The sequence below is a fragment of the Trichechus manatus genome, unplaced genomic scaffold (assembly GCF_000243295.1).
Source record: "Trichechus manatus latirostris isolate Lorelei unplaced genomic scaffold, TriManLat1.0 scaffold00181, whole genome shotgun sequence".
NCBI lineage: Eukaryota > Metazoa > Chordata > Mammalia > Sirenia > Trichechidae > Trichechus > Trichechus manatus.
The window spans coordinates 3,330,253-3,345,165 of NW_004444117.1; the positions used below are offsets into that span (position 1 = coordinate 3,330,253).

The 14,913-nt window shown below is 52.1% G+C and overlaps 1 protein-coding gene across 1 annotated transcript in view; it reads right to left on the reverse strand.

Moving 5' to 3' along the window:
- The window catches only part of RASGEF1C (RasGEF domain family member 1C), a 36,626-nt gene extending 22,452 nt beyond the window's left edge, over window positions 1-14,174 (reverse strand). Inside the window, exons 1-5 of the mRNA XM_004387161.1 lie at window positions 13,998-14,174; window positions 13,695-13,817; window positions 12,267-12,404; window positions 3,769-3,969; window positions 2,735-2,809 (exon numbers count right to left, since the gene is read on the reverse strand). Coding sequence (XP_004387218.1) covers window positions 2,735-2,809; window positions 3,769-3,969; window positions 12,267-12,404; window positions 13,695-13,817; window positions 13,998-14,174 — 714 coding nt within the window. The remainder of the gene's footprint in view (window positions 1-2,734; window positions 2,810-3,768; window positions 3,970-12,266; window positions 12,405-13,694; window positions 13,818-13,997) is intronic.
- Window positions 14,175-14,913: the final 739 nt, after the last annotated feature.

Sequence of the window (14,913 nt, forward strand, 5' to 3'; positions counted from 1 at the left end):
AAAAGTAATAGTGGGTAAAATTGCAGGTGCTTTAGCACAAACCAAGTGGAGGCACCAAACTATACTAGTGGTCATTGTATTCTTTACTGCCACATTATATATATAATGTATACATATATATGAAGCCCACTGTAACTTAAGAATGTCCTTGATGAGGCAATAAAACTTCTTAAATTTTATTAAATTTTGACCCTTGAGTACACATCTTTAATGTTCTATGTGACGATACAGAGAGTACACATAAGGCACTCCTGTGTACCGAAGTTGTCTTGAGGAAAAGTACTTACGTAGTTGAGTTGTGAGCCCAACTAGCCACTTTTTTTTTTTCATGGAACACCATTTTCACTTGAAAGAAGGGCTGACAGACAAACTATGGTTATCCAGATTTCTGCATATGGTAGATGTTTTCTTGAAAATGAGCCTGTCACTTCAAGGAAAACAGCTGACAGTATTTGTTGCCAATGATAAAATCCAAGGTTGCAAGAGAAAATTGGGAATTTGTAAAACTTGTGTCCATTTCTGTCAGTGTGACAGCTTCCCAATATTTAAAGACTTTTAAACAAGTGAGACCGGCAGTGATATTAATGAATGTGATTGTAAAATATCATAGTAATGAAATGTGTCAACATCTGGAAGATCTTAATAACTCAATGAACCTGTATTTTCCAAAGGACCAAAATGTGAAGTTACAAAATCATGCATGGGCAAAAGAACTCTTCAAAGTACAAGACTAACCAATATAAAAGAAATACGTATATTTAATGTAACAGAATACAGAAAGTTCATAGATGTGTTTTCAGATTCCACATTGCAATTAACCTTTAAAAGCTACCACTTGCTGAGGTTTACTGTAGTGTCAAAGAAGAATATTCACAATCATCTGAAATAGCTATAAAATACTTCTCCCTTTTCCAACGACATGTCTATTGAGTTGGATTTTTTTCAACCTATATAACGTATGCCAAGAGAGTAATGTAGAAGCAAATATGAGAATCCAGACATCTTTTATTCAGTCAGACATTAAAGAGATTTGTAAAAATACTATAAAACAATATCACTTTTCTCAGTAATTTTTTATTTTGGAAAATATACTTATTTTCCATAAAATGTTATTTATGTTAAAATGTAATAGGTTACTATTATTTTTGAATAAACACTTAAAATTATGTTTTAATTACTAATATAATAAATACTGATTGATATAACCCATATAAGCAAAAGTTCTTTGAGGTTTTCAAGAATTCTCAAGAATGAAAAGGAGTCCTAAGACCAAAACATTTGAGAACTAATGCCCTAGAGAAATGTGCGTTCATGGACACCAGGAAACAAGTGTAAGAATGTTCACAGTAGCAATATTTGTAATTTCAAAAAGCTGAGAACAATTAAAATGTCCATCTACAGTAGAGTGGATAAATAAATGTTACATGCAATCTTGATATATTTCACAATAAAAAGTAATACTTGAGAATGGCAAAAAAACCCAAAACATCTTAGAAGTAGCAAAGTCTCCGTCCCATCTCTGACGCCCAGCTCCAGGACTGCCCTCTCCAGAGCGACCAGTATTCCTGAGATGGTTTATGCACCTGTCAAGCAGATAAGTATACATACACCTTCCTTTTTTGTTGTTACGCAAATGGTCACATACTCTTGTCACTGTTCACTCTACTTTTTCCTCTCAACAATGGATTTTGGTGATTATTCCATACTTATTCTTTTTAATAGTTGCATAGCATTCCATTTATGGATTATTATAATTTTTTAATCTGGTCCTCATGATGGATGATAAGGTAGTTTTCTCCCAGTCTTGGGTAATAGTAAACATGCTGTATCCAGAATATCTTTGTACACACATCTTTGTGAACCTAGGTGTGTGTATCTGTAGGATAAATTATTAAGTGTGGAACATTGGGGCCAAGGGTGTACTTTTAAAGTGTTGATGCCGTTGCCAAGGCGCCCCGCTAAGTGGTGCCCATTTTACAATCCCCCCAACAGTGTAGGAGAATGTGTTTCCCTACACACTGACTCCGACTGTGTGTTCGCCAACTACTTCATCTTTGCACATCTGATAGATGAAGATGCTATCCAATTTAATTTGCACCATTTCTTTTTTTTAGGCGTGAGAGCGGAAGTACCATTTTTCCAGTTCTGGTTTGGAGTTCGCCGACTTTTTAAAACACCAGGCACCCTGCTGGTTTGGCTCAGAGAGATGGGCGAAGTCCTGAAATCCAGGTGTGTGGGACGGTGTTTTAATGGCGGCCCATAGTAACCGCTCCACTCCTCTCCAGGGTAAGAGGGCGCAGGTTACCTGTTCCGGGCGGCCCGCACCAGCCTGCGCTTCCCGGCGTGGCCGCTGGAGGGCACCGGCGCCCACCGAAACGCACTTGGAGGGGCCTCGGGGTCCCGGAGCGCTTTGGCGCGCTCTCCACCCTCATCCCCACCCAGGGCCACGGCCTGACCCAAGGCTCTCGCCGCGGACTGCCCGGCGTCCCTCCTGCCCTGACGCCCTCGCCGGTTGGGTGACCACGCTGGGCACTTCCCGCCTGCCCAGGCTACCCCGGCACTCAGGGCTGTAGCGTCTGTTGCGCTCTGGACCCTCAGCGAGCTGGCGGGTAGCGAGCGGGGTCCCTCCACGCCCCATCCGCCGGCTCTAGTCCCGTCCAAAGCTCACCCAGCTGATGCTCTCTGGATCCCCCAGAGGGACCAGTGGGGGGGAGCCACTGCTGGGACAGCCTACCTGTGTGCTGGCCAGAGGGTCCTTGTTCACAAAAGCCTGGACAAACTCCTCAGGCCCGATGTGTCGCAGCCGTTCCTGCAGGGGGATCGTTCCCGCATGGTGCGCCTGCCGGCTCCCTGGGTGCCCTTGCCCTCCCTGTGGGGCCTATGGACACCTGCCCCTCATTCTGGGGCTCCGGGCATGGGTTCTGGGTTGTCACAATGCTTCCTTCCCTGAAAGAGGCAGCCCTTCCACTCCCCTCCCCAGCCCCTGAGGCCGGCCACAGTGCCTGGGACCTGGAGAATGGCCCCATAGGGAGCAGGGACCGCCCCTTCCAAAGAGGCCTGGTGGCTAAGAGCATGGGCTCTGGAGTTAGAATTGAATCCTGGCTCTGCCCCCACTGCTGTGTGAACTCAGGCAAATCACTTAACCTGTCTGGGCCTTGGTTTCCTCATCTGTGAAATAGGAATAATAATGGCACCTACCTGGCAGGGCAGTGGGAGGATGAAATGAGACAGTGCATGTAAGCGTGGAGTAGTGCCTGGAAAGCATAAAGGCGCCAAGAACGGTGGGGTTTTAACAGGAACAAAGCCCACTCCACAGCCTCCCTTCTGCCTTCTATATCCACAAGGAGCCCAACATGTTGGGGTGAGGCTGGGGGTTCTCCTCACAAGAAGGAAGGGCTTGTCAGGGCAGCTCTGAAAGCTGGGGCAGGTGTAGTGTGTCGGGGTGAGCCCTGGATGGGGAAACTGAGGCCTAGATGGGGAAGGCGCTTGTCCTGGGGATCACACACCAGGTGGTGTCAGAGCCAGGGTTTGAACCCTTTCCCTCTGCCCCAGGCCTGGGCTCTCTTGCCCTCCTGCTTCTTGCCCCAGGACAGGGTGAGACATTGCTCTAGAGCCCAGGGCCCTCTGGAGATGCCCTGCTGTGAGAGGCCCAGGCCCTGGGTTATGCTGAGATGAGGGGGCTGGCCAGGTGAGGGGGCCAAGCAGTGTAGAAACTGCCCCCATAGTTCTGGCTCTGGGTCTGGACAGAGGGAGGTTGGGCCTGCTCACCAGCTCCACGTGGGTCAGCTGCTGGGCTAGCATGTAGGGGTCACTGCAGATGCCAAGGAGCTCCCGGTGGATGGAGGCCGGTGGCTTGGTCCTGTAGGAGATGGGCTTGTCGGTACCCACCAGGCCTTCTGGGCACTGGCCTAGAGCTGCCAGCTTCTGGTGCAGGGCCTGTAGGAGCTGGTGCATCCTCTTTCGGTAGGCCTGGGGAAGGGATAGGGTGGAAGACGGGTGCTCAGGCCCGAACACCCATCTCTGCATCTCCCAGGGTCAGCAGGATGGACTCTTAGGTCTCAGGAGAAAATGCCAGGTGCCAGCAGGTGTGCCAGGGCCTGCCCTACCCCCAAATAGGACCCAATCCCAGGCCAGTTGGGCTTGGGGCCAAAAGTCAAGGCCCTTTGGAGAGAAAGCCACAGGGTTATGGTTGGAGCTGAGAAGAACAAACATCAGGAGTCCAGCTGCCTGAGCTCTCGGGGGAGTGGGCAATGCAGGGGGGCAGGGGAGGGAGAAAAGAGGGAGGAAAGGAAAGGGCCAGCCCTGGGCCAGTTGCCTTGTGCTCGGCTCCAGCCTCACGGCCCTGTCCTCTGCCCCACGTTGCCCTCTGTGATTTCTTTAGAGCCCTAACTACTGTTGGAGATGAACTGGTGTGTTCCTTTGTTTATTTCTCCATGGGAAGGAAAGCTCTGCAGGGCCAGGGAAGTTTGTGCTGTTCCCTTCTGTGTTCTCAGAGCGAGTCCAACTCTGGTACAGGGTGGGCGCTCGTGACCACTCACTGTACCAACCACTCACCTCACCACTCAGCTTGGACCACAGATTCCTGCTCTGGGCCATGTCCTGGGCTGGGTGCATAGGGATAAAAAGCCACGGCCCTGCCCTTGAGGGGTGCCCATCCTTCTCCTCCCAAGGAGAAGTTGACTATCTCCCCCCACTTCCCAGGGGTGGTTATATCAAGGAATGTGCCAATCAAACTGGCTGGGCTTATTAGGTGAGATGTCCACATGTCTCCAAGGGTTTTTTGGTCAATAGCCACAGAGCAGGCCCCTGAGCTCACCAGCCTGTGACAAATGGCCCCACCAGAGGGGGTGGCTTAGGCTGGGTTTTCTCCAGAAGCAAAACCAGTAAAACATATAAACATATATATGAAGAGATTTATATCAAGAAAATGGCTCACACAGTTGTAGAGGCTGGAACATTCCAAATCTGTGGGTCAGGATAGAGGTTTCTCCTGATTCACATAGCTGCAGGGGCTGGCAAACCTGAGATCGACAGGTCAGAGAGCAGGGCTCTTGCTTGCAGGCTGTGAAGATCAGCAGGCAAGACCTCAGGTAAGCTGCTAGCTCAAGTCCCAAGAACTGGAGGCCAGATGAACAGGAGCCAGCTGCAGGCTTCAGAGCGAGCAAAAGCCACAAGCCTTGACAGAATATCTACTTATATTCAATGCAGAACACATTCCCAAGGAAAATCCCTTTCAATTGTTTGGCTACTCACAGCAGATCCCATCATGGAGGTGATCACATTATATCAAATCTTGGCATGGAAGTGATCAAATCATTCGACTGCCAAGCCACTGAGAATCATGGTCCACCCAAGCTGACACACGACCTTAACCATCACAGAGGGACTCAGTCCCACTTGAGCCAAAGAGCTGGCCTAGTGCTGGCAGAGGCAGGAGGTGTGGTGGCTCAGAGCCTGGTCTCCCAGCAATGACGAGCAAATGGCTGGACAGGGCTCCAGAGGGCTCAGGAAATAATGGAGTATGACTAGTCAGTGTTGTCAGGTAGTTTAGATAGCAAAAGAGCATTTTCCTTTATGCTATTCTGAACTACACAAACTCAGTGAGTGGCATCTTTGTGGGGGCAGGTGGGGGATCTGTCCTGCTGGGCAGTGTGTGGCTCTGGGCCTCGACACTTCTTTGGAGTCTCTGACGGGGCTCAAGGGAGGGTGGTTGGTGCCCAGGGGCTGTTGGTGCCCAGTGCTCTGGGAAGGGCAGAGACCCCAGGACACAGAACAGGACAGGAGGCTATCAGTGGACAGTCCTTGCATGCAGCCAAGAGAAGAGGCTCCCGCTGATTAGCTGGGGCAGTTTGGGTAAACTGAGGCCTGTCTCTTCATTTGGTCACCCACGGAAGTAATGGCCCTTCATTGCTCTGTGCATCCAAAAGTGTGGTCAGAACGCTATCTTCCGGGTTCCACCTGAGCGCAGGAAGATGGTGAGTAGGGTCCAGCCATGGCCGGTCCTTGTGACACAATCGGCCATCTGTGAGCCCAGCACCTCCACCTGCCCTCTAGTCACTCTCTCTCACACAGCCAACCATCTCATGAGAGGGCTACCCTTGCTGTCACCTTTCCTCACCTCCCAATCACCCCTCAAACACGCCTACTTGCTGCCGCAACAAACTGACTTTCGCTGTCACCCCAGGGCCTCCTATCACTAAACCAGTGTCTCAGACTGCATCTGCCTTGGCTGTCGTCCCAGCCTCAGCCTCCCGTTCCTCCTGCCTCTGTCTGCACGCATGTCTCCGTCTCCACTCATTACACGCTGGGGCTCTTCCTGCCTCTGTCCAGCCCTCTTTCCTCACTGTGTCCTTTGTTCCTGGGTCTTCCAGTGCATGTCCATGGTATCAGTCAGTGTCTGGTGTGGACCATACCCAAATGTGCATGTTCTGCCTCTCCTCTACTCTGGAGAGCTGCACAATGATTGGTCCACCTGAGCTCTCCACAGTCCCAGTGGCACTCCAGGCTCAACACACTCTTGTTGCCCAGAGCTGGTCCTCTTCCCACATCTGTGTTTCAGTGAATTGCTCAGCAGCCATCACACCTGCAGACTAGAGGTCATCTTCAACACCACTGTTTCCCTCCTGCCACTCCAGCCATCACCAGTCCTGCTGGTTTTACCACCTTCCACTTCCATGTGTACCCACCATCGTCTCTGTGGTCCAGACCTCCTAAATGGTCTGCATACCATGGACTGCCAAAAGAATGAATAAATCTGTCTTGGAAGAAGTACAGCCAGAATACTTCTTGGAAGCAAGGATAGCGAGACTTTGTCTCACATACTTTGGACATGTTATCAGGAGGGACCAGTCCCTGGAGAAGGACATCATACTTAGTAGACGGTCAGCAAAAAAGAGGAAGCCCTCGATGAGACGGACTGACACAGTGGCTGCAACAACGGGCTCGAACATAACAACAATTGCGGGGATGGTGCAGGACTGGGCAGTGTTTCCTTCTGTGGTACATAGGGTCACTGTGAGTCAGAACCGACTTGACAGCACCTAACAACAACATCCATGTTGGCTTCTCCATTCACTCTGCAGCCAGAGCTTTTGTTGAAATGCAGATCTGATCACCAAGCCCCAGTCTTTGAAATGCCTGCCTCCACAGCATGAGTAAAGGCCCTGAGGGCAGCTTTGGCCACGCCTGGTGACCTCCACACGCCCCTTGTTCCCCTCTCTGTGCTCTGCGTACAGATCACCCCGTTTCCTCGCAGGGCCTCTGCACCCTTCTCCCTTTGGCAAGCTCTCCTCATCCCCTGGCTTAAAACTCGAGCATGGGTTCTCAGGGACCGTGGCCTTCCCATGTCTTGATTCTAGAGCTATCACGTTGAGTCTCCTCTCACTAGACTACAAGCCCCGTGAACGCAGCACTGGGCACTCTTTGCCTGTTACTCATCCCCAGCATGGTGGCCAAGCCTGGTTGCAGAAGGCCTCCACACACCTCTGTTGATTGACTGGATGGCCGTGGTCTTCCAGGCATCTGTCACTCATTCTCCCCACCGGGACATCATCAAGAATGCAGCATCTGCTTGTCATCTGATAGAACCACATGGTTACCTTATTATTTTTAATGCAGATAATTTTGCAGGACTTGTTTCTATTGAGGTGGTAAAAACGATTAACATGCTTGGCCGCTAACTGAAAGGTTGGAGGTTTGAGTTCACCCAGAGGCACCTTGGAAGAAAAGCCTGATGATTTGGTTCCAAAAATCAGCCATTGAAAACCCTATGGCGCACAGCTCTACTCTGACACACATGAGGTCACCATGAGTTGGGGCTGACTCAACAGCAACTGGTTACTGGTTTATACTGAACCAAGATTCACCCAAATGATCACCGTTTCCCATTTGTTAATTCATATAGACTTTCTCCAGTGACGTAAACTTCAAGTTGGCCTGTTGATTCTTCCCTAAATCTACTGCTCCCCTCTGAATAGGGGTGATATTTGTTCTTCTCTTGTCTTTGGGCTCGTCTCATTCTCACTAATTCCGCTGTTATGAATAGAGGCTGGGAGATCGCCTGGGAAGTCTCTGAACCACCAAGGGCGCCAAGGTGCTCCCTTATCACTCTCGTGAGCCCATGCTGACAGAGCCCAGTGCGTGCCAAGACAGCGCGGTGCCCTTTTGGCCCATCACAGATTGCCGGATGCCTGTGAGGACAGCAGGTCTGGAGCTGTCTTTTCCGTTTATTTCCACTGAGCCACCTGCCATAGGCAGACAGGTGTGCTCTCCAGGTGTCTCCAATTCTCTTGAACAGTTTATAGTTAGAAACCCCTGTCTCTGGCTGGGCAAGCATTGCCTCCTGTTCCCTGAAGTTCTTGAAAACTCCCTGAGCCCAGGGCTGATGTCCTCCTGGGCTGAGCCTACACTAGGTAGGCACTCTCGAGGTTCTGGTGATTCTGTACCCCCACCAGGTTGTCCTTGGTAATCAGCTTCCCGCCACTACTGCCCTTGGAGGGAGCCAGGAGGGTAGTGTGGTCAGCCCAGTGGACAGGGGGTATGAGTGGGAATGGCAACATCAGTCCACGGGGAGGAGCTGCCTGTCAGGTCTGCCTCTTCTCGCAGCTAGCCTGGTGGGTGTGGCCCAAGCACAGCTGTCCTCCTCTCCTTTCCCCCCTCCTTGGGGCTGCCACATCTGTGACCTCCGGGCCATCCCCCGGCTCCCCAAGCCTCCCTCAGCCTCAGCACTGGTCTCCCTAAGCTGTAACCATGAAGCCCAACTTACCGGGAGCCTCTCCAAAGTCAGGCTGGGCATGACACCCCTGGGTCTCCTGCCCAGCAAGGGGTGGCCCAGAACAGTGTCTCAACACAAGGGCCAGGTGCTAAGAGGCTTCCCTGGGAATCCCCAGGAGCCACAATTGTGGCGAACACCCTTCTCAGCTCCTCTCCAGTATTTTGTTCCCAGTTGCCAAAGGGTGGTGGGGAGGACAGTGAGGAGATAAAGTTCCCAGAAAATGGCAGAGGGGGCAGAGGAAAAAGAAGGCACCACTTTTCACTGTCACCTGTTGGGGAAGCCGGAGCAAAAGGGCTCTAGGACCTGAGCTGTCTCCTCTAGTCCTTGAGTAACCCTTGTTCTCATAGCCCTGTGAGGAAGGGATTACCATCCTCCCTTTTATAGAAAGAAAATGAAATCTCAGAGAGGTCAGGTAACTTGCCCAAAGACACACAGCTTTGAAAACACCCATTGCATTGTGCATGGCTCTTTCTATCGTGTGATTCCACCCCTGTGTAAGAAATCCTTTAGAAGTCAATCCTCACATACATGCCAAAATATTTTCAGAACAAAAGATATAACATGGGATTTGCTTCAAAATAATATGGGCGGGGGGTGAAAGGGAAAGTGTGTGAGGGGATGGAAGAAACAAGTTTGGCAAAATGGGTGGTGATAATTGCTGAAGCTGGGTGATGGGTGCACAGGAGTTCATGGTTACTATTCTTTCTACTTTTTTGTGTATGCTTAAAATTTTCCATAATGAAAAATTTAAAAATAATCCCCATAAGCCAGGGTTTGGGGAACCATTTGGTCCTAATCACAGTTCACATTTATCATGTGCTCACCATGTGCTGGGCCATGAACCAAGGGCATATGTGACTTCAGGGACTCTGTAACGCAAAGCCGCACAGTACGAATGGTTACTACCCCCATTTTCCTGATGAGGAAACTGAAGCTCAGAGAGGTGAAGCGCCTTGCCCAAGGTCACACACACGTGGTTCTGATCCTGGATCTGTGCTCAGGTGGTCTGAGTCCTCCATGCCCTGTCCTCATCTGTCATTCAGCGTTCCCTAGCTCCTATGTCATGCCTGGCCCATGCCCAGGACTGAGGGAGGAGCAACCTGCAGTCCACCGGCCAGCAGCCAGAGTAGGAAAACCTGCACCCAGAGAATGTTCTCTTTGGAACAGGTGCTTTCTGTGGAAGGGAAACTTTGGGATAATGAAGACACATGAGAGCACCCCTGGCCTGAACCTGAAGTCTGTTGGTGGAGTGGGAGCCAGGGAACCCTCATTCTATCCCAGCCCCCGCAGCATGCCTAGTTGGCTCATAAGGGAAGGAAAAGGAAATGTCTTGGGTGATTCATTTCTGCTCTGAAAACCCACACCTAGTGGGTGACTGCTCTCCCAAAGCCCATTCATAGGTCTCAATTGTATTTTCTTTTAATCCATTGGGTGGTAAGATAGATTTCCTAGCACAGCGTGATGTCAAGCCTGACAGGTTCTCAGGGGTTCTGTGAAGAGGCACTAGTTTCCTGGAGGGAAACAATCCCAGGATTTACACACCATCCTCTACCAACTCGGCCAGAACGTGTGTCTGCCTCTGAATGTCAGAGGCATGTCTGTAAGGGTTACCACCAACCCACCCACCCATCCTTCCATCTACCCACTCATCCATTCATCTACCCACTTACCCATCCACCCACACACCCACTCATCCACCCACCCACCCACTCATCCACCCAGCCACCCACTCATCCATCCATCCAACCATCCTCCCTCCCACCCACCTACCCATCCATCTACCCATTTATCCATGTATCTACCTACTTACCCATTCATCCTCCCACACATCCATCCATCCATCCATCCATCCATCCACCCACCCACCCTCCCACCAATCCACCAACTCATCCATCCATCCTCCTCCCTCACCCAACCATCCACCTATCTACTCACCCACCCACTCATCCTTCTACCCAATCACCTATCTATCCAGCCTTCCTACCTTTATTCTTCCCATTTTTCTGTCAGTCTTTCAATATCCACTTACCCATAAATCTACTCACTTACCCAGTTACCCAAACTTCTATTCTCCTGTATACTCATTCATCAAAGTAGCCAACTATGTATCCAGCCAGTCAGAATTTCTCCACACCTCTACCCACTCTCATCCATCCAATCAACAAGCCTTCCCTAACACTGTTCCGTGCTGCATCCTAAGCTGGGTGTCAGGATCCGGAGATGAATCAGGGGATGCAGAGGAGGAGGAGAAGGACCCAAACTTCACCTCACTGGGCCCTCAGAACAGCTCAGCCACTTGCCTGCTATGTGAAATGACCCCACGGCAGGGCCCTCCTCTCTGAGCCTTACTTATGCCTTAGGCTTTATGGCTGTCTGATGCCCAGCCTCCCTGTGTAGTTTTCCCTTTGTTTCACGTGCTGCTGGCTCTGCCGTGTCCAGGTCTACTTTTGAGTACATCACTAACTACCAGCTTGCCACGTTCAGTTTCCTCCCAGGGAAATGACACGCACACCCTAGTGTTCTCTCCTTCCAGATAAAGTGGCATCAGTGCTGGCCAGATGGTCATTCTGGAGGTGCTGATAAGCCTGCTCCTCCTAAGCAAACCAGGAGCCCTCCGTCCCCTTTCTGCGGACCATCCTTGTCTTACCATCATCCTAGGAGGTGGGGATATTGTCCTCTTTTCACCCATAAGGGCAATGAGGCTCAGAGACCTTAGGTACTTCCCAGGAGTGACATGGTGGGGAGAGAGGAGCAGGGTGCAGGCTCAGGGACACCTCACTTCCCAGTACACCCTCTGCCTCCCAAGCCACCAGGGTTTCTAAGTGCAGGGCCCAGGAGTCACTTTTACCCTGTGGTCTGGGTTTTAGTTGCAGAGGGGCCCTCTCTCCTCCTCTGCCCCTACCCTGCAGGGTTTACACAAGCTCAGCCCCTGGAGGCTGTGAGGGTCCCAGGAGAACCTGTGCATACAGTGGGTGGTAGTTATGCCTACCATTGTTATTGCAGTTCCTCCTGCAAAGCCCTTTTCCTGGCCCTGACTGACAGGTCCTGAGATTGCACTGGCCGCCAGCCCAGACCTGGGCATGGTGTAGGGGCAGGAGGAGGGAGGCCTCTGTGGCATAAGGCTGCAGGATATGGGTCCTGCCAGGCCCTCCTAGTGGGTTGCAGACCACTGGGCCTGACCATGTGACCACACAGCCCACAGGTGGGTCTTGCCTCCCTGCCATTTGATGGCAACAATGAGACAAGGCCAGGAGAGGGCCAGAAGAACAGGCCTGGAACCACATGCCTGGTTCCGCCCCAGCTCTGAAACTCCTCAGGCGTGTGGCCTTGGGCAAGTGCCTCAACCCCTTGGTGGTCAGAAAGGGGCTGAATTTAGAGGGACTGCAGTGTGTAGCATGGGGAGAGGAGGATCTTGAGAGGGGCCCGGGGAACAGGCTCAGGTCCTGGCAGTGAAGGTACAGAGAGAGTGAACCGGCCCGCTCCAGCCACCCACCTCGTCACAGGGAGCGATGCGGCCCACTACGTCCTTCATGTGCCCGATGGCAGCCTCCTCCTGGAAGTCTCGCGGGAAGGTCTCTGTCCACTCAGCCAACAACTGGAGCAGCTTGGGGCCAAACTTCCGGACCCGGGCCTGCAAGGCAAGCCGAGGGGTGCTTGCACTCAGTAAAGTGTGCTCAGGATGTGGGGCCACATCAACCACTCACTGCATGTCCTGTGGTGACTTGGGTCTGGGCTGACTCCAGTGCAGTAGTGGTGGCTGTGGCTGAGGAGGGCAGCAGACACTGGCGGGGGGTACACACTTTGGGGTGGGTCACCTCTTGCTTTTGCCTCCCCAGCGTCCCTTTCTGTGCTGACAGTACCTCAATCTTCCAGGGTGACTATATCAGATGCACTCTACCTTCTTCCCAGTCCACAGGGTTCTGGAGTAACTGACCTCACCCCAGGGCTCTGGAGATCAGCCCAGGATCAGGGCTGGCCAGTCAGAGCACTGAACACTGTGCACAGTGATTGGCTCATAGATGAGCATGTGACCTAAGCTAGGTCAATGACCTACTGAGGAAGGTGCTTGCTCTTCTCACGGGGTTGGAAAGGAATAGAAGGTGAGCCTGGAGATGTGGATGCTGGATTGTCACCATGCAGGGAGAACCTGCCCCAGAATAAGGCTGGCCCAGGGGAAAATGTAACAGAGGGTCGGGGAGTGGGGGAGAAAGACTAATTTTTAATGATACCACTTGAGCCCCCGGAGCCAGAAGTTATGGGTGCCAATCAAGCCAGTCAGGTCCCTTTTTGGGCCAGTTGAAGTTGGGCTTCTATCACTGTAACAGTAGGGCCCAACTGACACTTGCATAAATAGAGTCACAGTCGGCAGGGGCAAAGTAACAGACATTGGGAGCCCAGGAAGGCTAGGCAATCAGCAGGGGAGGGAAGGGTGGAAGGTAGTGTGCTGGGGGAAGGAAGCCCAGCAGAAGCTGCAGTGCCACCCCAGGTCTGGCTTAGTGTGAGGCTCCCACCAAACAAAAACCAACCCCAATGCTATCGAGTCAATTCTGACTCCTAGCAATACTATATGACAGAGTAGAACTGGCCATAGTGTTTCCAAGGCTGTAAATCTTTACAGAAGCGAACTGCCACATCTCTCCCATGAAGTGGCTGGTGGGTTCAAACTGCCGATGTTTTGGTTAGCAGCTGAGCCCTTTAACCACTGCACCCAGGGCATTGGAAAACAGTACCTGGGTTAAAGGTGGGTCTGTCTCTTTTGACTCTGGGACTTGGACAAGTCAGAACCCCTTCCGGTCTCAGGTGCCTTGTCAGAGAACGAGGCTGATCACTGCCTCCCCGAGAGGCTAACACCACGAGAGCACTCGGGAGTGCTGGCCTGAGCTGGGTACACTTAGAGCCCTTGCCTGGCACTGCCCCTCACCTTGTCCAGCACCGGCTTGTCCAGCTGCTGCTGCTCGATGCACAGGTGGCAGACTCGGGCCAGGAGTTCCCGGGGCTCGATGAAGAGGCGGGAGCTCAGCAGGAAGGTGAATATGTAGGCTTTCTGGGGGGACATGTGGAAAAGGCGGCTCATGCTCATGAGAGTAGTTGGGGTGGACATGCCTCCCAGCCTGCCCTGCTGGCCCCCTAGGCCCAAGGCCAGCCCCGGCCCTGTTGTCTCCCCCATGCCTGGTGGAGGAAGCCCACCCTGCTGCCCCTCCTCCCAGCTGGGTGGCTCACCCACCTCGGGGTAGTAGTCGGCTGTGGGCACCAGGTGCTGGATCAGGGAGTCCAGGGAGGCTGAGGATGGAGCTCCTTCCAGGAGGGGCTGCCCGGCCTGCTCGCCTTCTGTGGGCTCGGTGGGGGGTGGTCTGAGGCTGCCTGGGGTGACCATATCGGAGGCACTCAGTGTTCGGGGCATGCCTGCCTGCAATGGCAAGGGGCAGCTGAGGCTGGCTGAGCTAGACCTGCTGGTCCCCAGGGCTCCTGGCTGGGCGGGCCCTGCCTCTCTCACAGGCACTTTTGTGCCCACCTGACCCTAGTAACCACTTCCAGGAAGGTCTGCAAGGACATCTACCCTCCACAGCATCCTTTCTCTTTCCTCTTAGAGCCTCTCAACTCTCCCCCAGGAACCATCTCTTCTCTTCTCTTAGTCCCAGCCATTTAGGTTGTTTCTGACAAGGCCAGGATTATCAGCATGTTCCCCCTACTCTAGCCACAGAGATTGGCTCAAGGATGGGCCTGGTCCAAACTGGGGGGCTCAGGCTCAATCCTAGAATTTGTGTGGCACTTGGAAACTCTCTTTCCACTGGGGTCCCTCGGCTGATGGAACATAAGCCCAACACTGTTGGGGCCATCTTGTCACCAGGAGGGTCCAAGAGAATGGGCATGTACCCAAGGACACTGTTTGCGGCCCTAGACCCTGCTGTGCTGAAGCTGGTCCATGGGCTTCTCCACGGCAGCATGAGCCTGTTTACATTGGGATTCTGCCAGGTGCAATGAAAATGGCTGCCCTTGTGTGTTTGATGAATAAATGAATGGATGTTCCAGGGGTGAGGGAGGCTGCCCTCTGTAGCCTGGCATTCAAGGCTCTTTGTGATTAGGACCTATAGGGTCTCTACAAGTCAGAATCGACTCGATGGCAGTGGGTTTGGTTTTTT